Source organism: Oryx dammah, unplaced genomic scaffold, assembly GCF_014754425.2.
Source record: "Oryx dammah isolate SB20612 unplaced genomic scaffold, SCBI_Odam_1.1 HiC_scaffold_10, whole genome shotgun sequence".
Lineage (NCBI taxonomy): Eukaryota > Metazoa > Chordata > Mammalia > Artiodactyla > Bovidae > Oryx > Oryx dammah.
This window is the reverse complement of record NW_024070194.1, coordinates 40845498-40873486: the sequence shown is the minus strand read 5'-3', so window position 1 is coordinate 40873486 and position 27989 is coordinate 40845498. Positions and strand designations below refer to the sequence as shown.

At 50.1% G+C, this 27989-nt stretch overlaps 1 protein-coding gene across 1 annotated transcript; it reads right to left on the bottom strand.

The window, feature by feature from the left end:
* Window positions 1-78: 78 nt before the first annotated feature.
* LOC120869493 (adipocyte plasma membrane associated protein) lies at window positions 79-27989 on the bottom strand. Its single transcript, XM_040248853.1, has 9 exons — window positions 26557-27989; window positions 18514-18630; window positions 14104-14219; window positions 7236-7328; window positions 5789-5905; window positions 4518-4692; window positions 3861-3995; window positions 3273-3465; window positions 79-2082 (listed from the first exon to the last, which is right to left on the bottom strand). The coding sequence occupies exons 1-9, from the start codon at window positions 26646-26648 to the stop codon at window positions 1882-1884; spliced, it is 1239 nt and encodes a 412-aa protein (XP_040104787.1). The 5' UTR covers window positions 26649-27989; the 3' UTR covers window positions 79-1881.

Genomic DNA, 27989 nt, shown 5'->3' with positions numbered 1-27989 from the left:
CAGCGTGAGGCCTCGGTCCTGTGAAAGGCAGTGACGGAGTACTGACGGTGTTTTTGTAACAGATGAAGCAGCACACAATGAATGAATCATTTGCTTTAATTTTAAGAGCATGTTACCAATTCACATTACAACAAATCCATTTTATATTTACAACAAAAGTCTATCGTATATTTAAGACTAATGAAGCTATACTTTACACCTTACCATGGCAAATAACCACAAAGAACACAGGAAATGACACTTTGAGACAGAAAAGCAACACCTGAGTCAGGGAAAAAAAAAAAAAGACACCTTTGCTGAAAACTGTGAAAAGCTACCAGCTTCTCTGCACTGACAGCGCAGCCCTCGGCTCCCGGCTCCCAACCAAGAAACGTTCAGGGTCAGCGCGCTTGGGCTGCGTTTTCATGGCAGAATGGTCAGGTTTTACCCAACTGTTCCCGCAGACGTCATACACGGGTGCACTGCTGCCTATTAACAACCATTTCCCGTGAGGTCACGTCACCTGACAGGACACGGGTCACTGCCCTGCGGCCAGTCTGACTGCTCTGCACAGCTGTGTGGGGAGCTGGCCCTCGGCAGAAGATGACCCCCGTCAGACTGACTGTTCTCCCCTAAAATGGGAGGGGGGCCTGAGTCAGCACACGGAACAAAGGGTTCAGGTTTCACCACTGCTGTCGGCCCTCCTGACAGTCACTGTTGTCATCTATTCAAAATACCGTCTTTTCAACTCACAAAGACAACTCCAGACACACAGTCCCTGATGTGTTCTCACCAATGCCAGGAAAGGGGGGAGCAGACAGCAGCCCTGCCTGGCAGGGCAGCAGTGTCACGTGGGCTGAGCCAGTGTGGGGGGCCACGGGGGAGGCACCAAGCACAGGCAAGCACGGTCCCAGCAGAACAGCCCTCACGGCACCCGGAAAACAGACCTCACTCGCTGTTGGAGCAAGTCAAACCAGAGAACAAAGTCCCGGGCAACACCATCCACAGGTCAATCCACAAGGGTTGCCCACAACCAGGACCACGTGTGGACACATCCGTCAGGCTTGTGACACCGGAGCAGAAGTGACCCCGGCACACGCACTGTTCACACTCGGGTCTGGGGACGAGGAACCAGCTGTGAACAGGACTCCTGGTGCCCAGCGCCCACCTTCCATCCCCATCCTGCGATTTGCACAGCAGGCTGTACACAGAGAAGCTGGCTAGTCCTCTGAGTGGCTGGAATCAACATGTTCTTCCTCCACACACATCCAGGTCCTTGCCTTCAGAACGCTGGCGGGGGCCCAGGGAGGGAGGGAGGGAGGGAGGGAGGGAGGGAGGGAGGGAGGGAGGGAGGAGCCTGGGCGGGGGACGAGGGTGGGAGCCACAGGAGGGACGCCCAGAGCTGAGGCCCAGTCCCTGACGACTCTGGGGAAGAGTCTTCGCCCGCAGAGCCCTTCTTGAGTTCTCACACACGTTTGTTCTGAGCTCTCCTCACCCTCCTGGGGTCCCTCCCCCAAAGGCAGGCATCACCTGCTTAACAGCAAAGACACCAAGGCTGGTGAGACACAGCCAGCAGCAGGGTCAAGACCTCAGCTGCTCACCCACAAATCCATCCTCACCAAAGTACACCAAGTCCCCAGGTCCCAGAGACAATCAGCACGCTTGGGGAGGTTTTTAAGAGAAAATGGCTTTACAAGGACTCATCTTCCCCTCGGCAAAGTCAAGGCCTAGCCCAGGTGAGGGTGTCCTGGGACCGCACCACACTTCCAGGACCAGCGGGCGTGGGGGAAGGGCATCCATGTGCCTCCAGGCCCAGGGGCGGCACATGGGGTGACAACGGGCTCCAGATAACAGTGAGCTCCAGGTGACAGTGGGCAGAGGGTGACAGCAGGCCTAAGCAGACTACAGGCGGAGTCTGCACAGGTAGGGGGCCCTGAAGGAGCCCAGGTAGAGGTGCCCATTGTGTTCATGCGCCTCGCTCACGTAGGTGACCACCCGCCCTTCGGGGTCGTGCAGACTCCTCCGGAAGGCCCCGCTATCACTGAGCTCCAGGACAAGGCTGTACCGCGGTATGAATTTCATCACCGTCTCTTGGCTGAATAGCTGCAACGGAAACACAGAGCAAAGAGAGTATGGCAGGGCAGGTGTAGCCCCTGGAGCCCAGACAACAGGCCCACCTGGAGACCCGCAGCCAGGCACCCAGTCCTGTCACCTGCTGGGTGCATCCCATCTACACTGAACCCCCCCACTGAACCACCTCCCCACCTGCCCCCCTCCACACAAGAGTGAGACTGCCTTTTTAAAATATTGGTCCCCAAACATTTAGTCAAAAAATGGCTTGTGGGGCTGAGCAGGGTAGGTGTGTGCAGGAGTTGCCCAGACCAGGGAGTCAGTCTGTGTAGGGAGCATCCACCCTGGAGGAGAGGCCATGGCTCCAAGCAGGGGAGATGGTGTCCTGCAGTGGGGCAGCCGGCACAGGCCATGGGCCCCCAAGGGAAGAGCAGGCCCCTACACGTGGCTGGGAGAAAGGAGAAGCTGGGAGGAAGGAGAAGGGCTGGCCTGGGTACCAGAGCCCTAACCAGGGCAGTGTGATGCTGGGGACAAAGGCTACAAATGTGGACACAAGGGGAATCCGATCAAACAGGCATGAGGGAGCACGGGACCCAGGTTTCTCACCGTTAGAGAAAGGAAGTACCAACATGGATGGTAAGAAGACAGGCATAGATCCTGTGGTGTTAGACCAGAAACACCAGTCTTACTTAGAGTTTTCAGTTTAAAGGAACAGATAAAGATATATGAATGTAGGTACAAAGGTCTGCCCATGAGCACGTGTGCACAGACTCATTCAGGAACTGCTGCCTGGCACCTTCCAGGACCTTAGGTTACAAACAGTTCAGTACCAGGAATTGGTACTGGCACTGGGACATGGGCAGGATGCCACGGAGGGCATGACGAGGCTCCGGGGAGGCAGGAGGAAGGGGCACCTAAACCACTCGAGGAAGAGCCAAAGGCTGGGCGTCTGAGGGAGAAGCAAGAGGGACAAGCAGGACAGAGGCCCAACAGGTCATGGTGGTAAGGGTGACAGTTCCAGACGAGGAGACCAGGAGGGAAAGAGTCAGAGGGCTCAAAGATGTAAATTTACATTTTAAGCTGAAGGATAAGTGTAAAGAAGTCACTGAAAGCATCAGATATCATAAGCAGAACTAGAATTTTTAGAGCTTTCACAAGGGTCAAAAAAACCCACAGTGAGATGCAGTTTCATTTTGTTTCTTGAAATCAGTTTTCATGTTTACCTTAAAAATCACTTTTTTAAGAAAAGGCCTCTCGGATAAGAAATCCAACATGGAGAAGCCGGGATTGGCGCGGATGGCCGCCATGCTGACCCAGTACCCCCCGGAGCTGCTGGCTCGGATGTTGTCCGGTAAGCCAGGCAAATTCTCCACAAACATGTCAGCCCCTCCCTTCATCAGGCCAGACACGTAGAACCTGAAAAAGTCAACCAAGCAGGCAATGAACAGCAGCCCCCCAAAACAAAAAACTGGAGCCAAACACCAAAGCATCCATCACGAACGAGGGCACTTGATGCAACGGCCCACTGCAAGGGCGTCAGAGCCCTGGGTCCAGCGAGAAGCAGGGGCGGGAACTGGGCCGGGCCAGGACCACAGTCAGCGTTCTGCCGAGACTCTCCCAGCCCGCGACACTCAAGAAGGTTGAGGGAAAGAGAGAAGACAACTCTCCCCTCACAAAGGACCAGCCTCTGCCGCGGCCCAGGCTCTGCAGCAGGCCTCTCAAACCGGCCCCGCCCCGCTTCTCACCCAGGCCCCCAGGCCCCGCCCCTCACGCCCCCAGGCCGCGCCCCTCACGATCTGCGGCTCACGCACCTCCTGATCCTCACCATGGTCAACTCCGCCACCAAGACAAAGTCCTCCGCAGGAGACAGCTGTACCCCGTTGGGGAACCGCAAGTGGTCCAGCAAAACCTTCACCTCCTTGGTTTGGGTGTCGTACTCCAGCAGGCTGCAGGCACCAACGCAGAGGGTCACATGGGGCATCTGGGAGCCCTGCTGGGCTGGAGTGGAGCCCGCGGCTAGGGTCTGTGCAGGGGCACTTGGCCTGCACTGGAGCGGCAGGGCCCCCATCCTCCACTCAGACCAGTTCCAGGCTGGCCCTGGAGGGCCACCAAGGCACCCCCTCCAGACAAGCCTATGGTCAGTTCTCTCGCTGACCTGGGCACTAGCTCACACCAGGGGGGTTGCCATGGCTCCAGCCTCACAGGAGCTGAGGTTCCCCGCCAAGTGCCAGACCACCCCCCACACCCTCAGATGGCCTGGCTGTTCTTAGCTTCATTTCTCCAAAGAGAATTGAGAACGTCTCGCTGCCCTGTTGTGTCCACCACCTATTTCCAGGAAACATTAAGATCCTCCCTTAAAAGCTGAGCAGATGCTCAGAAACACCCACCAACTCCTGGGCATGATATACTCTCCAACGTCATCCTGCCCATCTAACAGCCTCCCTGGGCAGATTCAGGAGGACACTCACCGCCCATCATCCGTCCCCTCCATCAACAGGAACAGATAATCTCGTCTTTGCCATTTGCTGCTAGAATCCGTAAAGTAAACCTTCCTCCCGTCCCGAGTTACTGTAAGATCGTTCAAGAAGGACATTTTCCTCCCCTCAATGGGGGTCTCGGAGGACAGCAGCAGTTTTACTTCACCTGAGGGGACGGGAAGGAAGAAAAGGAAAGACAGGAAGAAAGAAGAAAGAGGGTAGACTTGCTTTCATTCTTAGAACCTGTAGCTCAATAGTTTCAAACTATTAATCAACCTTATTTAAAAGGAAAAACTAAGGGAGCCTCCCCACTCTCTATGTCAGAAGATGCACACTCGGCACAGTGTTCCCTCCTTTCTATTCAGTGATGAACTTTTTAGAACAACCCCACTCAAGGCAGACTCCTCCCTATGGCCGAGCAACTCCTTTCCCCAAGACCAACTGACTTAAAAATCTGCCAAGAGTCTGAGGTTAATAAGGCAATTTTCTATTTGAGAGAAATACAGTGCTCCCCTCACCTGCTTTTAAATGTGAAAAGCAGGAGGAGTAGTGAGTCTTTCCAGACTATAGTACAGACACTCATGGAGTGCTCAGTTCTCTTTACATCCAACCCCATTTAAACCCCGACAACGATCCCCCAAGGCAGGCCCTCCTGTCAGCCCTACTCTGTGGTGAGGCAAGTGGACTCAGAGGCTGAGTAACTGGCACACGCCAGCATCCGGCAGAGTGGGGGCCACCCAGGGGCCCTGTGCACCACCCACGAGGACAACTCCTCCCTCCACGTGACCCTCCCCGTTAAGCACACACAGCAATATCACAGCACTGGTCCACAGGACACCATGACCAGTCAGGGGAGGGAAACAGCAGAAGCAGCTGGAGGAAGGAAAAGTAAAAAGAGATGAAGGGGAAGGAAAAAGAGAAGACTGAGGAGCAGAAAACAAACAGGGAGCCCAGACGGACACACAGAAAAGTGAAGACAGGAAGAGGAGTCTCACACCCTCGGAATGAGACCTTCTGGGACCCGGTGGTCAGGGGAGAGGAAGGTATGAACCTGAGGCAGGCTTGAGTGAGGAGCCACAGGACGTGAATACTGGTGCTCTCTGCAGGCAAGACCTTCAGTACCATTCGGTATGTAAGAAAAATACCAGGGTCTCCGGTAGGCTATACTGAACAAGTTCTACTAAATCCATTTATAAATAAATACACACGTTGTTTAAAAGATCCGCAATCATCACAGAAGGAAGCAAGTTACTGGCACGTACGTTTCCAGGGATTTACTTCAAACAGCCCTTTGTATGCATCAACCACAAAAAGGGTCCCATTGGGCCCGGCCCGGATGCCCAGGGGTCTCCCACAAGCAGGCTCGTCATCTCGGGTTTCTAGGAAAACAGACAGGAATCAGTGGCTGGCCCCAGATTCTGCCTGTGGCCCATCAGTGTCCAATCACCTCATCTATCCCGTCCTAAAGCAGCATCTTGCTGCAGAGAACAAAACTGACCATGGCATCAGGGACCGACTCAGCCCCCACCGTGTCCCTGGCCCCCAGAGCTTAGGACGACTGTCCAGTCTGTCCAGAGGGTCCAGCGGAGAGTCAGGATGTGGACACACGCACAGCAACTGGCGCTCAAGAATCAAGCTCACATCAGTGTTTGGAGACTCAAACAGTCAGCGCAGGCACAGGCCCCACCCCCGGATCCCCCAGCACTCCAGGAGTGGGGTTGAAGCCCCACAGCTGGACCTGAATGCTGTGCCCGTCCAAGGACATGGCAGGGTCCCTCCACCCATCATAAAGGAAAAGCTACCATATTACTCCTTAGATCCATTCTCCTGCTCTACTACCTATATTCTTTTTAAACCTGTGGCAGAGCATATTTAGTGCTGGGCACTCACTGCAGGGCACTTACCACAGGGCACTTACTAATGAGCGCTTATTGCAGGGTACTTACTATTGAGTGCTCACTACTCAGTGCTTATTGCAGGGTGTTTACCAGAGTGCTTATTGCAGGGTGCTTACTACAGAGTGCTTATTGCAGAGGGCTTACTGCAGGACCCTTATTGCAGAAGCACTTAACATGCATGCTTATATTAGGATGCTTACCCCAGGATGCTTACTGCAGAGGCACTTATGGCCACAATACGGAGTGGGAAAAGCAAGTTAAATACTCATATGCAGAGTATGATCCCATCACTTACAACCATGTGTGGGTGTGAGTCCATGAACAGAAAGAGATCTGAACAGTTATTCATTACATTGTTAACAAGTTACACCTGAGAAGACTGTAGGTGATTTTTACTTTCTTCTTTGTGCTGTTTGCATTTTACTATAAAAATGCATCATTTTTACAAAAACATTCTAGCTCCTAACAAAAGGATAGTAAGTCTGTGCTACTAGTGCTTAAATAGTGAGTTTCTAAAACCTGAGGGACCTAAGGGTAATTCACTCTGGATGAAGGGCTGAGGTCCCTGGTAGGCTAGTGTGGGAATGCACTTCGGCACCTGAGGAACAAAGCCTAGAGCCTCCCACAGCAGCTCTAGAGTACGTGCTGAGGTGAGGGGTGTGAGGGGTCTGGAGGGAAAGTATGACCACAGGGGCCTCAGCTGGGCAGCGGGGCTCTCCTCTTCCGAATACCTGACTTCAGAAAACACAGCTCCTCTCAGCACCTTCCTTGGGTGCCTGGAAGAGACACAAAGGCGGTCACCAAAACTTACTGCACGGGCCTGAGCCAAATCGAGCAATGGTCTCTACTTCACCATTTTCAAGCTTTACAACTCGGCCATCTGTTGTACCCGTGAACATCACATCTGTTCAAAGACAGGAAGGAGTAAGGGTGTTACTAGGTTAGCCTAAGAACTATGCTCTCACCACCACCGACAACAGAGGTGGCCAGTCTGTGCTTTGTCTCCAGAGAGGAAATGGCAGTTTTAAAAATGAAAGCAAGTGGTGTCTGGGGCCAAAAGCCTTAACACATGCAGCGATAACGCCATAAGGGCCTTGGAACCAGCATGGGCATGACCCTGAGGCTGGAGCAAGGGCACAGCAGACACCAGTCAGAGATAAAAACAGGATTTTCTACCCTCAAAGAAGCGGGAACCCTCAGGCTGATGCTCAGCGCTTGGGTCTGGTCACATCTGCCTCATGGCAGTGTCTAATTGCAGAAGGTGACTATCCAACCAAAGGGAAACAACTGCTGGGAAGGCCCCCGGGTGTAAAATCAAGTGCTCACTTCAGCAGCACATATACTAGAACCAGAACCACGCAGAACTTGCAATGATGTGCAAATTCATGAAATGCTCCATATTCTTAAACGTAAATATTGCAAACTCTAGGGGAGCCACTAAAAAAAGTATTTAAAATAAGTATAACTGATAGGTAAAGAATGGACAGAAAAGAGAATCATATAAGATGCTCAACTGAATTACTGAACTCCCAAAGTGGATGAGAAAATAAGGAAGAAAATAACATAAGCAATGAATAGAAAACAGTAACAAACATGGGAGAGAGTAATCCAACAACAGCTGACCCTTGAACAGCTGGGGGTTAGGGGGTGTCAACCCTCTGCACAGTCAAACATCTGTGGATAACTTTATGGTCAGCCCTCACATCCTCAAGGTCCTGAATCTGCGAGGTTCTGCATCACAAGATTCCAGACCCACGGATTTAAGCAACTGTGGATGGAGCAGTGCTGCAGAATGTGTTCAATGGAAAAAAATCCATTTTAAGTGAACCTGAGTTGTTAAAGGGTCAACTGTATATCAATTACCATCTTAAACATTAATGGCATAAAAACCTCAATTAAAAGACAGAGAATGTCATTGAGTGTATTAGAAAACAAGACGCAATGAAATGCAGTCTGTAAGAAGCTCCCTTTATGTATACAGACACATAGAGATGAAAAATGAAGGGGTAAAGAAAAATACACCACACTAACACTAATTAAAAGAAAGCTGCAGGGCTAGGAACATGATCAGGGATAAAGAAGACCATCAGGTAACGACAAAGGTCAACTGTAGAGAAGATACAACAGTCCTTAACATGTATGCGCCTGATAATAATTGTCAAAATACATGAGGCAAAACTGATACAACTGCAAGGAAGCACAGGAATCCATGATTAGAGGAGAAGACCTCAGCATCCCTCCCTCAGAAACAGAAAGACCCTGATGAGCAACAAGATCCGACTGCACAGCACAGTCATAGAACAGGGGGCTAGCTGCAATGTCCTGGGCTAAACCACAACGAAAAATAAAACGGAAAAGAATGTACATATACGTATAACTGAGTCACTTTAATGTACAGTGGAAATTAACACAACACTGTAAATCAACTATATGTCAAAAAAAATAAAAAATTAATGGACAGATCCTGTGAACAGAAAATTACCCTAACTGAAGCCCATTCGCCTATAGCCAGTGCTCCAGAAGAGAAGCCACCACAGTGAGAAGCCCGTGCCCTGCAACAAAAAGTAGCCCCCACTCGCCACAACTAGACGAAAACCCGGTACAGCCAAAAACAATAAATCAATAAGAAAATCAATAAAGACACAGTTGAACTCAACAGCACCATTGCTTAACTGGATGTAATTGACACCCTTCAACACCTCATCCAACAAACAGCAAAATATATATTTTTCTTGAGTTCACATGAAACATTCACCAAGATAGACCACATTTGGGGCCATAACATATGCCTTAATAAATTTAAAAGAACAGAAATGGTACAATATCTGCTCTCACACCAACATGAAATTAAACTAGAAATCACTAAAAGAAAGAGAGCTGAAAATCCCAAAATACTTAGAGATTAAACAACACACACTTCTAATTAACACATAGGTCAAAGAAGAAATTCCAAGAGGAATTACAAAACATCTTGAACTAAGTTAAATTGAAAACGCAACTTATCAAAAATTTCCTGGAGGAAGAGAAAACAGTGCTTAGAAAGAAAGTTACAGCATCAAAGACACATATTAGAAAAGGAAGAGACCTAAAATCAGTCATCTAAGCTTCCATCTTCGGAAACTAGATGAAGAACAAAGGAAACCCAAGGTAAGCAGAAGAAAGAATAAAAATTAGAGCAGATATCAACGAAATTGAAACAAGAAATCAATAAAGAAAAATCAGCAAAATCAAAAATTGGTTCTTTGAAAAAATCAATAAAATAAATAATCCTTTAGCTAGGCTAACAAAGATAGAAATTACCAATATCAGAAATGAAAGACCCCCCTGGGCATTAAGAGGATACTAAAGAAATACTATGAACAACTCTAAGTCCACAAATTTGATAATGTAGATGAAACAGTCAGATTCCTTGAAAGGCACAATCTGCCAAAATGCATACAAGAGACAATTTGAATAGGTCTGTATCTATTGAAGAAATGAATCAATAGTTAATAACCTTCCAAAACAGCATAGGCTGAGATGGGTTCACTGATGAATTCTACCAAACATTTAAGAAGGAAGAAATGGTACCAACTTTCTATAATCTCTTCCAGAAAACAGAAGGAGAGGAATACTTCTTAATTCATTCCATGAAGCCAGCATCACTTTAATACCAAAACCAGATAAAGTCATTTCAAGAAAACTACACACCAATATCTCTCAAGTACAAAGATGTGAAAATTCTCAATAAAATATTAGCAAATCAAATCCAAAATGTATAAAAGGAATTACACACCCCAACAAAATGGGATTTATCCCAAGTATGTAAGGCTGGTGTAGCATCTAAGTAACCCATAATATTAAAAGACTAAAGAAAAATTACATGAACTTATCAACAGATGCAGAAAAAGTATTGACAAAAATCCAACACCCATTTCATGATAAAAACTTTTAGCAAATTAGGAACAGAAGGGAACTTCCTCAACTTGATAAAGAATATCTACGAAAAAATCTACAGTTAACATCATACTTAATGGTGAAAACTAGAAGCTTTCTCACTAAAATCAGGAACAAAGCAAGGATGTCCCCTTTCATCACTTCTTTACAATACTGGGCTGAAAGTTCTAGCTAATGCAGTAAGACCAGAAAAGGATATAAAAGGTGTAAATAAAATTATGTTCATTTGTAGATGACATGACTGTCTATGTAGAAAATCTCAAAGAATCAACAACAATAAGTCTTGGAAACTAATAAGCAATTATAGCAAGGTTGCAGGATACAAAGATAATATACTAAAGTCAATCAGTTTCCTATATACCAACAATGAACAAGTGAAATCTGAAATTAAATTCAGAGTAGCAGAAGGTGTTTCACTACCTTCCAAAAAGAATGAAATATTTAGGTCTAAATATAATGAAATATACACAAGATCTAGATGAGAAAAACCATGAAATTCAGACAACAGAAATCAAGGAACTTAATAAAGGGAGAGACAGTCCATGTTCATGGATTAAAAGATACAACACTGTCAAGAGGTCAGTTCTTCTCAACCTGAGCTCTAGATTCAGAGCGATCCCAGTAGCTATTTTGTAGATAATCTACAAAATGATCCTAAACCTTACACGAAGAAGCAAAGATCTAGAAGAGCCAACGCGATTCTGAAAAAGAACAAAGTTGGGGGCCGTACACCACTTGACTTCAAGACTTACTATAGGGACTTCCCTGACATTCAGTGGTTAAGACTCCACCTTCCAATGCAGGGGGCACGGGTTCGGTCCCTGTTCAGGGATGGCTCTCGGCCAAAAAACAAACAAACAAAAAAAAAACCAGAAGCAATATTTCAATAAAGACTTAAAAAAAAAAGTTACTATAAAGCTACAATAACGAAGCCAATGTGGTAAAAGCAAAAGAACAGAAAAACAGATCAATGCAACAGAATACAGAGCCCAGCAGTAGACCCACAACTCACCTCTAACCAAAGAGCAAAGGTGACACAGTGAGGTATAGATGGTCTCTTCAACAAATCTCGCTGAAACAACTAGACATCCACATGCAAAAAGATGAACCTTGACACAGACCCTACACCCTTCACAAAAATTAACTCAAAACGGATTTCAGACCTAAACATTAAACACAAAACTACAAAACTCCTAGAAGACAAAAACAGAGAAAACTGAGTTGACATTGCGTATGGTGATGATGTTTTAAATACAACACCAAAGATATGATCCATAAAAGAAAGAACTGCTAAGCTGGGCTTCATTAAAACTTAAAAACTTCTGCTCTGAGAAAGACACTGTCTAGAGAATGGGAAGACAAGCCACAGACTGGAAGGAAGTATCTGCAAACAATGCATCTGATAACGGACTTGCATCCAAAATATACAAAAAATTCTTTAGACTCAACAATAAGAAAATGAACAATCCAATTTTAAAAATATCCCAAAGACTTAACACATCTCACCACAGAAGGTCTACTATGGTGGAAAACAAACACATGAAATGATGTTCCACATCATATATTATCAAGGAACTACAAATTAAAATAGCCATGAGATACCACTTCACACCTATTAAAATGGCCAAAATCCGGAACACTGACAGTGCCAATCACCAGGGGTATGGAGCTACAAGAGCTGCCACTCATGACTGGGGGCGGGGCGGGGGGGGGGGGGCGGTGCAAAATGGTACAGCCACTTCTGAAGACAGTTTGGCAACTTATAAAACTAAACAAGGTGAATGGAAAAATGAACTATGATACATCCAGGCAATGGCATATTATTCATAATAAAAAGGAATGAGCTATAAAGCTATAAAAAGACTTGTGAATGTGAAAGTCGCTCAGTCGTGTCTGACTCTGCAACCCCCATGGACTGTAGCCCACCAGGCTCCTCTGTCCTTGGAGATTCTCCAGGCAAGAACACTGGAGTAGTAGGCTTCCCTTCTCCAGGGATCTTCCCAACCCAGGTCTCCCACATTGCAACCAGATTCTTTACCGTCTGAGCCACCAGGGAAGCCCAGGAGTACTGGAGTGGGTAGAACCGTAAAATGCATAGCGTAAGTGAAAGAAGTCAATTTAAAAAGGCTACCTGATGTGCGATTCGAACTCTAAAGCATTTGGGAAAGGCAAAACTATGGAAACAAGAAACAGACCAGCGGCCGCCAGAGGCTTGGGGGCAGAGTGGGACGAAGAGGCTGAACGCAGCGGAATTCAAGGGGCAGTAAAAATTCTCTGTGTGATTATCTAATGATGGATACATGTCATTAAACATTTGTCCAAACCCATAGAACATACACACCAAGAGTAAACCCTAACGTAAACCATGGACTCTGGTGATGATGATGTGACAAGGAGGAGTTGTCAAACGTACTCTCAATAAATGTACCATCTTGGGGGAGATGTTAATAATGCGGCAAGCATGGGGTAGAGGATGTATGGTAAGCTCCTGTATCTTCCCCTCCACGTTGCTGTGACTCCAAAACTGCTCTAGAAAGTCGAGTCTCAATGGTGTTCGCTGGTGACCCCTCTCCTGGCACCTTCTGAGGTGAGTGCCTCTCTCTGCTGTCAGCGGCAGGTGCCCAGAAGCCCTCAGGCAGTTCCCACCTGCAGGGGATAACCAGAAATGTCCCCAAAGGACAAGCGGAGAAAAGAGGGCGCTGCGCTGACAGAGCAGGATACAGCGTCAGGCCCAGTGGAAAAGACAAAGAAAGCATTCTCTGGGAGATCTGAGGGCGCGCGGGGGCGGGAATCACTGGGACTCCTCAACATTCCAATTTTAAACGGCAGTACTAGATTTCTTAACCAAAACCATGAAGTTTGTGAAATTAATAAACATCAATGTCTTTTTAAGAGAAACACAAAACTCAATCACAAAATGCCCATCTCTCCTGAGCAATTCTGACTCTGCCAGACAAAAGCAACAACCAACTACAGAAACACCCAGTCCTCAGGCCGGTCGAAGAGCAAGGCTGGGAAAGGCAGGCTGGTTCACAGCTTCGGAGGTGGAGGCGCGGGCCTGACAGGCCTTCAGAAGGAAACGGAAGCATGGCAGCCATTCGGGCCGTTCCACCGCACTCTGGGGTGATGGCCAGTAAGCTGAGGTAACAAACAAGATGCAGGAAATCCTCACGTCTCAGTCCTCGCCAACCTCTTCACTAACCGTATCTTTTGACTCCTAAGCTTAATTCTCATTCTAACAGACAGGAAAGGCCTGTTCCAGGTTGCTACAGACTCAAGAATTAGAACCAGACCCTCTTCTAGTCTGAAGGTTCGGGCAAGTCTGAAGCAGATGGTTACCCTTAAATGTACCCACCAAGGTGACCGTTAAAAAAAGTGGAAATACTGAGAACAGTTCCTGTTCTTGTCAAAAATGAAATCTACACGAAGACAACCTATGCTACATCAAGTAACACCTACTCAATTGTGACGAACTAAAACACCAGTGTTCACATTTTTTCTTTCTCCTTTCCTTTTAAATGGTCCAACAGTCTGAGCAGAATAAAGCTTATTAGACAGGAACTCAAAATCACCCAGTACTAAAACAGCTTGCAACTCAGAGAGGCAAGAGGCTCCCTCGGGGCATCTGCCAGACAAACAGGCACAATCGCAGCCCAGAAGGCCGCCCAGGACTCCCCTTGGCACTGTCCCCACAGAACCCCGCTCAGGCAGCAGACAGCGCCAAGTCCCAGGGGTCTACTTACCCCCAATATTTGCTATGGACTCTGGCCCAACAAGCTGATTTTCAAATAGCTTTTCCGCCTGTTGTAACTTCGTATTTGGTTGCAGCACACCAAGGAAGAGAGGAGGCTCTTTGAAGCTGTAAAATAATGCAATTATAGGGATTTGTCTATAAAAACATATGAAGAAAGTATTTACTGAAGACCTGCAAGGGCCTACATGCATAATTCGCCATTCTTTGACAAAGAGCACACATTTCAATAATATTCCTAGTTGCCAGAAGCACTAGTTAAAAGAAAAAACCTCCCAGGATATCAGGAAAGGTCACAGCACAGAAGAAAACTGAAGGCATCAATGTGGCTGACGTATGAACACTCTCCTGTCATCTGAGGCCCAGGGCGCTGGGCCTCCCCAACCCATCCAACAAGCTTCACCCTCCAGCTCACAGAGCCCGGCATTTATTTTGCCACTGGCTGCCCGGCCATCCAGGCCCAACCGAGACAGGGAGAGCGGAGTGGACGTTGCACAGGGACAGCCTTGCTTCCTGCTCCATGGGGAGAACAGAAGACAGCTGGGCCTGGGGCCACCCGCCCTGTGGCCTGGACCCCCACCTCCACCCCAGGCTCACGAAAAAGTGCCCAGGAGCTCTCCTGTCTCCTCCACCCACAGGCAAACACACTGTTTCTCCCAAGCCGTCAGCAACTGTTGCCACCCAGAGCCATGCCACCATCTTCCCTCCCCGCCTCCTCCCTCATCCCCCCACGTCAGCTTGCGACCCAGCAGCCCACCTGCGCTCTGTGAAGCACAGATCAAGGGCATCCACCCCTCAATACCTGCAAACAGGCCCTCTCCCCGGAGCCAAAGTCTCCCACGAACTCCTCGCCCAACAGTCCGGCCATGGCCTCCCCTTGCTCTGCTCTCCCAGCTGGTCACCAAGGGCCCTGGGCATCTACCATTTTAAACCCGCTGCCTCCTCCCATCACCTCCTCAGTGAAGTCTGCTCTGATCACACAGTGTAACACTCAGCGCTACCCCCAGAAGCCCAGACCCCACACCACTGTGTTTGCATCGTCAACTCCTCACTCTGTCAGCTGCCTGTGCCAACTTGCTGGGTTCTCACTGACTTGCTGGGTTCTCACTGCTGTATCCTGAACGCTGGCCCCCAGGAGGCTCCCAGGGGAGCAGGGGAGAGGAGTTCCCACGTGTCACACACACCCCCCGCCCCCACCACGCCCACCCCGGCCCTGAGAGTAGGAGAACCAAAGGGAGAGTGGGGCTGGCGGTCTGGGAGCTCTCCATCCCCACCCCCTCTCAGCACAACTCCCCTGGAACTAAACCTCCCCCTCCATCCTTGGCCCTGTCTCACAAATACAGCTTCCTAACTGCTCTTCAAAAGCACACGTGTGGTTCAACTAAAGAGCTTTATTTCCAGAGTGGCAGAGAAGGACTGGGACCTGCAACACACTTGGGTTCAAGCTCTGCAGGAAGGTCACACCTCCGGAGGGGCAGGGACGTGTGCAGACAGGCAACAGACAAGCACACGGAGCAGGGGCAGAGGGGGCCCCCCGAGTCCCAGCCTCCCCGCCGTCCCCGTGGGCGCTGCCAGATTCCCTGCACTCAGGAAGGCCTCGAAGGGCTGCAGCATCAAACTAGTCAGGGTGGTGCACTGTCCCTGCCCCTAAGGGGAGACGGGAAAGCACAGAAAATGCAGCAGCCCGGAAGAAAGGCACCAGGGACGGCAGCCCAGGCGCTCATTAACTGCCTGGGTGCTCCGCTGGGCACAGAGGCACCAGGGACGGCAGCCCAGGCGCTCACTCCTGCTGACTCTCCTAATTCGGTCACCGTCTATGCCCGGTTTCCGGTTTTGTCCTGTTTCTCCCCATGGTTCTATCTGATTAGGATCATTCTTTAATATTTCTTCTGAAATCAAACTGATAAAAATGTCCCCACTAGCTGCGAGTTTGTCTCACAAGCATGGGGCCAGGACACGGCCAGTGGCCTCGACTCAGCAGCAGTCACTGCGGCCTCCACCCCCCGCTCTGGGGAAGGACTGGGTTTCCATCCAGAAAGGAAGAGAAACATGAGTTTTCATGAAAAGACAGGACTGTTTCTGTCATATTTAAAACATATTTGTTACTGTAAAATTTAACATAAAGACACAGTAGTGTTGTAAAGAAGAGATTTTGTGCCTATGATTTTAAAAACCAACAAGGACAGTAACTCTTCTAGCAGCTGAAAGCTATTACTGTTAACTGTCAAAAATTTGCATTTTATTAACAGGGTAAAACTGTAGAACTCAAAGATAATAAATAAAAAGCAGCGACAAAGCACTATGGGTGGTCAGGGATGTGAGGGGCAAACAGAAACACACAAAAATAAAACTCAGGGAAGGCCCACAAGAGACCTGAGGGGGAAGGAGCGGGACGGTGGCCCATGCCCCCGACCTTCAGGCAGGGAGACAGCCTGGGCTCCTCACAGATGCTCAGGAAACCCATGAGCGGCCCCCCACCCGACCCCGATCCCGACTCTCTGGCTCCATAGGTGGACACTCCCCCGTGGTAAGGAGGGAATATCCACCAAGCGGATATTCCTGAGCCCACGTCATCCACGCCTGATGACACCGCTGTGATCCCACCTCTGGGAACACATGTGTCCCAACAGACGCTGGGCAACACCCTCCAGGAATCAGGATGTCACAGGTGTCGTGTCCACCAGCCCCAGATCTTCCTAATGAGGAAAAGAAGGCTGCTGTGCACAGCAGGGTCTGGCCAAGCCTGGCGGCCTCCCTGGTGACCGTGCTCGCTAAAAGGCTGCCACCATCTGCATAACCCGCCACCTGGGAGGGTCTCCCCCAGTCCTGGGCCCTCCAGGTCTGTCTGTCCTCTGACTTCCTGGGTCTCCTAAAGGCAGAGCCCCCGAGGCACCCCCACCAGCTGAGCCGCCAGCATGGAGACTGCACCGCTCGTCCCAGGCAGTGTGTCCGCCCCTTTCCTTGCTCTTTCTGCTCTGATCAGAGTTTCATAGAAGACCTTTCTGCTGTTGTTACCAGTACTTTTCCCCAAACCTCAGTTCGTTCCCGTTCTCACTGTCTGCCAGTCTTCTGCCTTCGTTCTGGCTTCAGGGCCCCACACCCCCAAAGTGGGAGCCAGTCATTGCCCAACTCTGAGCCCAGGAGAGACCCATCAGCCACGCCGGTTTCTATGGGTTTCTCCTCACCAGGCACATCTATTTCCCCGACAGGGCTCGTTCTGGACAGCCTCAAAGCCTTCCCGACCTGGCTCCTCTCCGGGCTGCCGGGACGTCACACTACCTTTCCCCTGAATTTCTTCACCACTCTTGGCACGATTAACGACCTCTACTGAGACCAAAGGTCTTGGGTCCCCTTAGAAGCCGTGTGTCCACCTGCTTACCACCACCTCACTCTCCATGGCCAGCTCTCCAGCCCAGGTTTCAACTCCCAGCTTTGGACACAAATCTCACTCCCATCTGGCGCACTGGATTAGCAGAAAGGCCCAGGCAGTCTGCATTTGAAGCTAGTTTAGCCACCTCCTTCTGCACAGTGAGGGGGGCTGGCAGGAGGGAGACCTTCAGAGAGAGGACGCCCAACACACTGCCCACTGTGAAGCCTCAACTCTCACTCACAAAACAACACATCATTCAGTTTATACCTATTAGCTTCCCTCTATACTGAGACGGGGTTCTTATCTGAACTTTTCAACTTTACATGAACTCACAGCAAACTTCAGGCAGCTTCACCACCCTGAGCGGCTCTGAGGGGAAACCAGACTGCACAGCCCTTGACATCATGAACAGTCACATGAAGAGAAGCCTGGCTCTGCATGACTGTAACTACAAATGTGAATACCTTCACGAGACCTGAGGTGCACACTAGTTTTTCAAGTATGCTGTTTTACCTACATATCCCCACTGATGAAGGGTAATTTAGGAAAAATAGAACAGTAATTATTATACAAGGTTTATTAAAAATCAACTACTCGTAAATCCTTACTTCAGGAAACATAGTGGTGACTGCCAAATAAATAGCACTTATCAATAATTTTTAAAAATCAGCTACTTAAAAAATTTAAACATGGCAACTTGAACTTAACCTTCGTTTGTGTGTCTGTGCTCTTAACACTTCAAATGAATTCAGGTTAATCACCTCTAATACTTAAGTTTCTCCTGTTTGGGATTTTTCTAGTTTTTAATGTCGGTTTGCACAGTTTTGTTTGTGAAAGAGTAGCATGCCTAACACTGGGCACATGTTGTGTAACACCTGATTCAACACGGAGCACAGGCACTAAAGGGCTCATGCTCTCTCCTGCTCGGCATAGCCCACCCTGCAGAGCAGGTTGATTTATTAGCCAAGAAGCTCTCAGCCCGATTTTGTCGAGCAGCAACACCCACCCTGCCCGAGCTGCGTGGCTACTCACCTGAGAGGCTCCGGGTCTATAGGTGAGTCAAGCAGCACCAGGGCGCCGAGCAGGGGGATGGTGAGGAAGGCTGCCAGCATGAGGAAGGTGGCTCGGAACACTCTGCCGCTAAAGGAGCTGCCGGACACAAAGCACACGAAGGCATCCACGGGGCTCAGACCGACTGGCCGCACCCTCAGCCCTCTGGGCAGGGGCAGCCCTCCCACCCGGCCTGCCCCTTTCAAGGCCACCACCTCCGTGGCGGTGACTAAAGGTCAGCACTCTTTGCTAGGATGGCAATCATGCCCTTGTTCTTTTTTTAATCTTCTGGGGTGTGGAACACTCATCAGTTACCTCCCAGGTAGTCCGATGAGCTGTATCCTGGATCCTCCACCAGATGCTAAAAGCCAGTAAACCCAAAGAACCAATGGGCACAAAGTGACGGAGGTATGAGTGAAGCTGTGGGAAGGAGCCACCCTTGTCCACCGGGAAGACGGCGGCCCTCAGTCACCACCTCTGACCACCGAGGCTCAGAGCAGCAAGGATCAGAGACACATTCACAAAGGAAACGGAGGCAGAACATCCTGAAGGTCCAAACCCAACCATAACCAGACACGGGAGAACCTACAAAGCCACACCTCCAGACCACCTCTTCAAAAGCCACGGGGAGACCTAACAGTGGCCTGGGCCCTCAAGCAGAGTGTGTGGCCATGGGGGGGCTGAAACACCCTCCAACAACCCTCACCAACGACCTCACTCACTCATGGGCCAGGCAGCATGTGATGCCTCCTGCTAAGAAATAAACTGCCGGGATCACTACTTGCCTGTATCAGGATATTCAGATTCACTAAACACCTGAAACCAAGAGTAACTTAGAGCAAATTAAAATCCTGAGCTCCTAAAGTGGAAAATCTTTTTCTATCCAAAAAAGCTGACTTGAAAAAAGTTAGGACGCACACCTGACCAACTAAGGGCAATGTTTCATTTGATTTTTGACAAGACGGTTTCGATGTAGAATGCAGAAATGTGTGGGCTGGGGGTGGGCAGTCCGCTGCCAGAAGGCCGGAACCGAGGGTCATGTCTGACCCCAAGCCAGAGGTCACCACTAACGACACCGCCTGCCGAGGACAGGAGGAGATGCCTGGACCCGGAGCCCAGAGTCAGGTTTCAAACATGCTGCATAAGCTGACCGTGTCTGCTCCCCTGGGGGATTTTGGGGTGAAGGCAAACAGCTGGTGTGGCCCCTGCGAGCCTGCGCTCAGCACCACGTGTCCCGCTTCACCCCAGAAGTCCATGGCAGTGCTTCCTGTCGCTCCTTCCACAACTCAACAACACAAAAGTTTTCCACTCATCTACTAAGGGACACTTGTTGGGAGGGGAGATGAGAAGGGGTTACTTAATGGCAACAAGGAGTTTCATGAGATGAGGACAAGTTTTGAAACTAGAGAAGAGTAGTGGTTGCCCAAGAGTAAACACTGCTGAACTGTATGCACTCTAAGGAGGTTCCTTTTACGTTATGTACCCCACCTCAAAAAGACGTTAACGGTGACCAGAATGTTCTTCACTTAGACTGTGGTGATTTGTCACTTTAGCAAATCTCTCTAAATGAGCTAAAAATCCCTGAACTGGACATTCTAAACTGGTGACTGATGATATGCGAATTACAGCTCCACAAAGACGTCCACAAAGTCAAAGTCGGAGGCCGCCCGTCCAGAGGCTGGGACACACGCCACCCAGGACTTCCCTGGGGGCCTGGTCTGTCAGTGCGACCACCACAGCCGGCGACTGCACAGGCAGAGCATGTCTGCAAGGGCTCGGGGCAGGAATGGCGTGGTCCTGTGGTTCCTTCAAAAGTAGAGTCCCAAAGTGCCCACATGGCACTGCACAAACCGCCCCTCAGAGCCCACGGGGATGGACGGTGCCCTGCCAAGGGGGCTGACGCAATCAGCCCGCCCCCACCCCGCACAGTTGCAGCCCCTGGGGGAGCTGCCTTGTGCAAACGCACCAGCAAAAGTGCTGACACTGGCCAGTGTCCCTTTCCCTTTTCCTTGCCCAACACATTTCCACATAAAACAGATCCTTCCTGTCTAACTTAGACTCTATGCTAACTCTCCTTTTCTATGTGATAGTGTGTATTTTAAAATCTTAATTTAGGGATGTGATTCGGAGCTTGTGGCAGCGTGCTTGAAGACCTGATTGCCCCTTCCTACGACAGGGAAAACGAGAAGTCCAGCCTGGACAGAAAGTGACTGCTTGCAGCTAGAAAGGCGGCCGGAACTCCAGCAAAGCCTCATGTCCACATGGTCCCACCTGCCAGGCAGGTTCAAGCCCCAGTTGTTCCTGATGTGCGGCTGGACACCGCTGACCTGATCCAACCCCTCTCCAGGGAAAGAAGTCCATCAGCACCATGGCTGACCGCCAGCCAGTTCCTACTGGAAAGCTCCATACAGGGTCAAGTTTTAGAACCGGCAGCTCAGCCCCACGCTGTTTACTTCCTCACTGTAGGCTGAGACTCTAGCTCTGCAGGGCCATCAAACTCCAACTTTACATATCAAGTAACTTGACAAATGGCCCCAACACCCAAGTTTTTAGCCATTCAGAGCCCGCCTGCTTTATGTGCTTGGCAAAACCTCCCCAGACAGTGGCTCGGTTCAGTTCAGTTGCTCAATCGTGTCTGACTCTTTGCGACTCCATGGACTGCAGCACGCCAGGCCTCCCTGTCCATCACCACCTCCCAAGGTTGACTCAAACTCATGTCATGTTTGACTCAACTCAAACTTGAGTCGGTGATGCCATCCAACTATCTCATCCTGTGTCGTCCCCTTCTCCTCCCACCTTCAATCTTTTCCAGCATCAGGGTCTTTTCCAATGAGTCAGTTCTTCCATCAGGTGGCCAAAGTGGTGCAGTTTCAGCTTCAGCATCAGTCCTTCCAATGAATATTCAGGACTGATCTCTTTTAGGATGGGCTGGTTGGATCTCCTTGCAGTCCAAGGGACTCTCAAGAGTCTTCTCCAACACCACAGTTCAAAAGCATCAATCCTTCGGCACTCTGCTTTCTTTATAGTCCAGCTCTCACATCCATACATGACTAATGGAAAAACCATAGCTTTGGCTAGGCGGACCTTTGTTGACAAAGTAATGTCTCTGCTTTTTAATATACTATCTACGTTGGTCATAACTTTTCTTCCAAGAAGTAAGCGTCTTTTAATTTCATGGCTCCAATCACCATCTGCAGTGATTTTGGAGCCCAAGAATATAAAGTCTGTCACTGTTTCCACTGTTTCCCCACCTATTTCCCATGAAGTGATGGGACCAGATGCCATGATCTTAGTTTTCTGAATGTTGAGTTTTAAGCCAACTTCTTTACTCTCCTCTTTCACTTTCATCAAGAGGCTCTTTAGTGCTTCTTCGCTTTCTGCCGCAAGGGTGATGTCATTGATATTTCTCCCGGGAATCTTGATTCCAGTTTGTGCTTCATCCAGACAGTGACTACCCTTCAATAAAACAGAGTCTCACCACTTCCACTGAATGTTCATTGGAAGGACTGATGCTATAGCTGAAGCTCCAATACTTTGGCCACCTGATGGGAAGAACTACCTCCTTGGAAAAGACCCTTGGGAAAGACTGAAGGCAGGAAGAGAAGGGGACGACAGAAGATGAGCTGGTTGGATGGCATCATCAACTCAATGGACATGAGTTTGAACAAGCTCCAGGAGTCAGTGATGGACAGGGAAGCCTGGTGTGCTGCAGTCCGTGGGGTCGCAAAAAGTCGGACATGACTGAGTGACTGAACTGAACTGAACTGAACTCTACTCCTACCCCAACTCCTGCCCTTGGAACTCTCAGACCCTCACCTTGACCCAGAAGCCCCGCTCGTCCCCTGCCCTATGAGACTCCCCCACATGCAAACCTGTCAGTGTCACCCACAAAGCTGAGGTGGCTGCTGCCACCTCACAGCCATATCACTTTCCTTCATCAGCCTCAGCAACCCCCAAACCCGCTACATAGCACAAACAAGGAAGTGAATTTTAAATTTTGGTTCATTTTAATTAATTTAGACTTAAGTAGTTACATGCGGCCAAGTGACTGCCACATCAGACGGCACCCCCTGGGAGTCCACAAGCACTCCATGACCACCTGCGCGAGTGGCGCAGGCAGCCAACCCCCAGAGCAAAGCAGTCAAGTGCCCGCCCTCTGTGCAGCCGAGGGTGCGCGAAGCCAGACAGGCAGCCACCAGCATGGAGAGGAGCAGTGCCTCAGGTCGGCAGAGGGTGGGGAGGGTTTGAAGCCCACGGACTCTGCACAGATTTCAGGAGAAGCAACCAGCAGGGCTACGCAGCCGAGGAAACACAGGACTCAATGAGCTCCGGGCACAGGTGAGAGCCACACAACCCTGGGCACTGAGTCTGTAACTGGCAGGTGCACAGGTCCTGGAGGTGAGGTCAGAGAGCTCCTGACCCAGGCTCTGGGAGCATGATTATTGCAGCCCAAGGTTCATTAACTTTTTTGGCAGGCCCATCTCACTGCTGGCTCCTGGGAACTCACAGTCAACTACAGTTCCATCTGCTCTGTAACGGCCCGACCACACACTGCACTGTGCTCCACTGCGAAGTCGTGTCTGACTCTATGTAACCTCAGGGACTGTAGCCCGCCAGGCCCCTCTAGCCTCAGGATTCTCCAGGCAAGAATACTGGAGTGGGTTGCCATGTCCTCCTCCAGGGGAATCTTCCCAACACAAGGCTCGAACCCGCGTCTCCTGCCTGAGCCTCCTGCACTAGCCAGTGGATTCTTCACCACTTGAGCCATATGGGAAGCCCTGCACACCTGCACTATGTCCACTCGTCTGAAGGACCCTCCGTTTATCCAAACCATCTTCACCAACAAAGTGCTGCACAGGCCCATCATACTCTCTTCAGTCTGTGCTGACACACCCCGGAAGGCCAGCCCCCTCCCTCCCAGGTGCCATCCGGGAGGTCAGCTTGCTTGCCCCAACCCCTACACCTGCAAGCCATCTCTACACCTGCACCTTCAGAGCCATGCCTGGGATGTACAGGATCTGACAACTACCAACGGCTCAGTCACAACTTACAAAATCCTGTTAAATGGGATTTACTGGGGCAAAATGTGGCGAAGGGTGTCCTCTAATAGCTTCTGCACACAAGACATCAAGGCCTTGAGGAAAAGACTGAAGTCCTGACCCACACGCTCCATGAGATCAACACAGACCTGTGATTTCAGGCCCCAATCCACGAGAGACCGGAATCCCGGGTGCTGAGGTGATCCCTGGAACCTGAGACTCACACACAGTGGCCCAGTCCTTTCAAGTGACTGCGCCCTGCATTGGTTCACTTTCCACAGTCCTTTACACCAGGGCTCCGAGACTGCAGGCATTGTTTCAGCGCTAACACCAAACTGAAAACACGGTAAAAGAACAATTTGAAAACACACACCCAGGGGAAGGGCTAAGAAAACTCTGGAATCCTGGCTCCCCACAACCTCATGAATTATGACAGCCCCAGCTGTCTCTCCCCCTGCCTCCCTTTTGCTTCAGTCTTAAAAAGGAAAATGGACCTACAAGAGATTTTTAATTAGTCTGAACCCTTTGGAAGCTTATTGAAAAGAAGCTGGTAACTTTTCAACTCTTCACTCCTAAAAAAGTATAGATGGACATTAAACAGTTGTTCTCTCCTCTCAGACAAAACTATGTTCCAAAAGGGAAGGAATCCATTCTGGGTTACAATCACTCTGTCAATAAACTTCTTAAACCTGTGGGGAAACTGATGCCAAATGACAATCATTAGAAACCCGCACTGGGGACCTCCCTGGTGGTCCAGTGGTTAACACTCTGCACGTCAGGGGGCACAGGTTCAATCCCAGCCAAGTAACTAAGATCCTGCATGCCACGGCCAAAAAAAGATTACTGTTCAGATACAGGCAGGCAACAACTTTGAAATAAAACATTATCTCCAAAGCCTGATTTTAAAAATACACTTCTCATTGTCCAGAAGCCAATTCTGTCCTTCATTTGTTTTCATGTCTCTTGCGACTCCATTCCTCTGTAACTTTACAAAAACCATGTCACTCACAAAGACTTCAATGACCTCACCAGTAAAACAGAGCTAGTGCCACCACTCATGCCAGGAGACTGGGCAAGGTATCATTCAGTGTCCCATCCACTAAAATCTACTGTCCTGCTTCTGTAAATTGTCCTTTCTTTATTCTGTTCAGCACATCTAAAGTTTACTATATAGCCATCACATTTCTATTTCCTTCAGATTCCTTTCCTTCACTCATTATACACAATACTTTCTTGTCTTAGAGTGAACCCTCAAATTTTAAGGTAATCAAGATGTCAATCAGATGAACTACTAGAAACCACTACAAAAGAAATGAAAACTAGAAAACTGCATGATAAAAATAAGAAAAAGCTAAAGAATTACAATATACACATAGGAAGGAAGGTGGGTGACAGGAAACAGACTGTTACAAAGACCCAGAAGAGGATCAAAGAAGAGAAGGGGAAACACAGGAAAGCCAAGAAAATGTCTTAAATCAACAGAGAGCAAAAGGCACCCAGGGGAAGACTAGCAACAGCTGAGGAGTTTGGAACACAAAGTAACCCTGCCATTAAGGAGGAAATCCCAGAGAAACTGGAAAACAAGTAAATTAACTCTGCCCCCTGCCCTGGGGCCTACAGGGCCCAGCTAATGGTTGGGCCCATCCAACTACTCCCCTTGGGTGCTCTATGCCCTGTGCCTCATAGCAGACCCAGGCCGGCTGCCCCCTGGTCTCCTGGGCACAAGTGTGTGGCAATGCGAGTGGGCACGGTTGCACAGCACTGCTAGTACTAGCTTGTCTGCTCTGCAGGCTCCTAAGTCATCAGCAGATGATCTCACAACATCCAGTCAAAACGGTGACCGACCTGTCGTGGTCTGCGCACAGTCAGCACTCTAGAATCCACACCCTAGAATCCAGAGCAAAGCAGAATGGCTGGTCACCCCACAAAGAGGAGTGTATTCCTGACCTTTCCACTGGTCCCGGGACTCTTGCTAGTGAAAAATCTCCAAAAATCATAGATTTTTAGAGACCAAACACTCCTTCCTTTCATTATTATCAGGGAATAAATTCAGTCTCTCTCAGCAAACACTGCTGCATTCAGTATGTACCACACCCAATGGCACGGCAAAAAATATCCCCAAATTACCATCAACATAGAAGCCAATCGGTTCCAAACTTTGAACTTGGGTCTCTGTGGGGCCTCTTGGTTCTTAAAAACCTAAAGTTATGCCACTCGGGGCACAGAGTTAAGAGGAGAATTTTAAGAACTTTAAAGGCTTATGCTTCAGTTTCTAGCTAACAAAGCAATGTATATTTACACTCGGGAAGGTTAGAAGAAGCGAAGCTGGGAGAAGATCTGATATTCCCTTTATCAAGCACCAACATCGCCGGTGCCCTATGCACAGCAGTCCCTACCAGGAAAACGTGCAAGGGTGGACCCTCACAGAAACTGCCCAACGACGTCCCTTCTGCTTCCCGCTCTTTCCGAGAAGGGCAGGTACGGAAGCGGCTCCGCGGACGCCCCTGCTGCAAAGTGCGGCAGGGCCGAGGCCGGGGGGCTCTGGGGCCGGGCAATGACGCAGCGGTGGGGCCGAAGGGCTTCAGGTGCACCGCGCGCCGAGAGCCCGCTTCCACCCGCAAAGCGAGGCTGCTACTGCTGCTAAGTCGCTTAAGTCTTGTCCGACTCTCTGCGACCCCATAGACGGCAGCCCACCAGGCTCCCCCATCCCTGGGATTCTCCAGGCAAGAACACTGGAGTGGGTTGCCATTTCCTTCTCCAATGCATGAAAGTGAAAAGTGAAAGTGAAGTCGCTCAGTCGTGTCCGACTCTTAGCGACCCCATGGACTGCAGCCTAGCAGGCTCCTCCGCCCATGGGATTTTCCAGGCAAGAGTACTGGAGTGGGGTGCCATTGTCTTCTCCCGAAGCGAGGCTGCCGAGGACTAAATGAGGCGCCAGCTGCTGTCGCCGCCTTGGGAGCACAGCCCCGCTCCAGGCACGGCCTACCTGCCGCCCTTGGCCTCCGGTGTCCGGTTGTCGTCCGTGACCACCTGCGGCCGCAGGGGCCGGCGCTGCCGCAGCCCGTCAGCCTCGGTCATGGTTCTGAGACGCCAGTCAACTCCCCGCGCTGACCACCTCCCGCCAGGCGCGCGGAAGTGACGACCGAGGCTCCGCCTCCCCGCTCGGGCGCGCGCGGGAGTGACGTAGGGCCCGCCTCTTCCGGCCTCCCGGGAGGTGGGCAGCTGCGGGGTTCTTTCGCGCGAGCCCTACCCACCGCGCCATCCCCGAGGCGGTGGCGGCTTCCGGGGTCGGGACTGCCGCGTCCTCGCCCCTGGTGGCCCCGGCCCCTCACGTCCGATCTGACCGCGGGAATCCCGGGGCCGTTTCCGAACCGGCGGGGTTGAGGGAAAGACTCGCTGGAAAAGGGCGGCTGGTCGTGTCCGTCTTTGTGACGGCCATAGCGACGGTGGGCGGTTTGTAAGCGTGTGGCCGGGTCTGTCGCCGGGCGCTGTGGGTAGGTCGAGACCCGCGCCCGCGCCGAAGGGAACCAGCGGGCTCGTGGGGGCGTTTGGCAAATAAAGGAGCGAAAGATGGACGGGATGGGAAAGACACTGGGAGGGGGCTTTTCCGGCGGAGGAAACCGGGTCCTTTTACTGTGCAGCGTCTCCAGAAAAGACCGCTCGGAGTGAAGCCCTGAGAATCGCTTTCCCTGCTGCTCCGCAAGGCAGTTCCCAGGTCAGCGGGCTCCCCGAGCCCTTCTGGGTGCTGGGGGAGGGGCGGCGTCAGACCCCCTACTCGACTGCCCCCGAGAAAAATCTGCAAGACCCAGCGTGAGGGGATGAAACTTTCTTGATGAATCGAGGTTTGCAGGGTTCCAGGGTTATATAATTAACACCTGCGCAACATCTTTGCTGATGCACCAGAACGGCCGCTGTCCCAGGGATGGGTTTTAACAGCTACAGGATGGGCCCCTTCCTGCCTGTCTGGAGCATCCCTCCCGCCCTGAATCCTGTGTTTCACACACTCAGTATTATTTGCTGTTTCTAATTCTGTGCCTCCCTGCCTTGGTCCCTATTATTCCTTGTCTCTCTGATACTGCTTTCTTTCACCTCCACTTGGCCAAAACCATTTTTATGTCTCAGGGCCCATGTCATTTGCTGAAAATCCTTCCCCTAATTTCAGAAGCAGGACACCTTTGTGTCTAAGGCACTCTCACTGGAGATTTTTGTATTCCAGCCAACTGGAAACAGGAACATGACTGTACAAGAAAATAATAAAAACTTAGGTTTATTGAACTTGCTTCAGCAAAGAAATGCACCAGAGGACACATGAGTCTCCTCCGGACAGCAGTGTAATGGAAGGGTCTCCGAGGGGTCTGGGCTGGAGTTAATCATAGATGGTCTTGGCAAGGATGGGTCAGAGTTTGTAACCAGAATAGT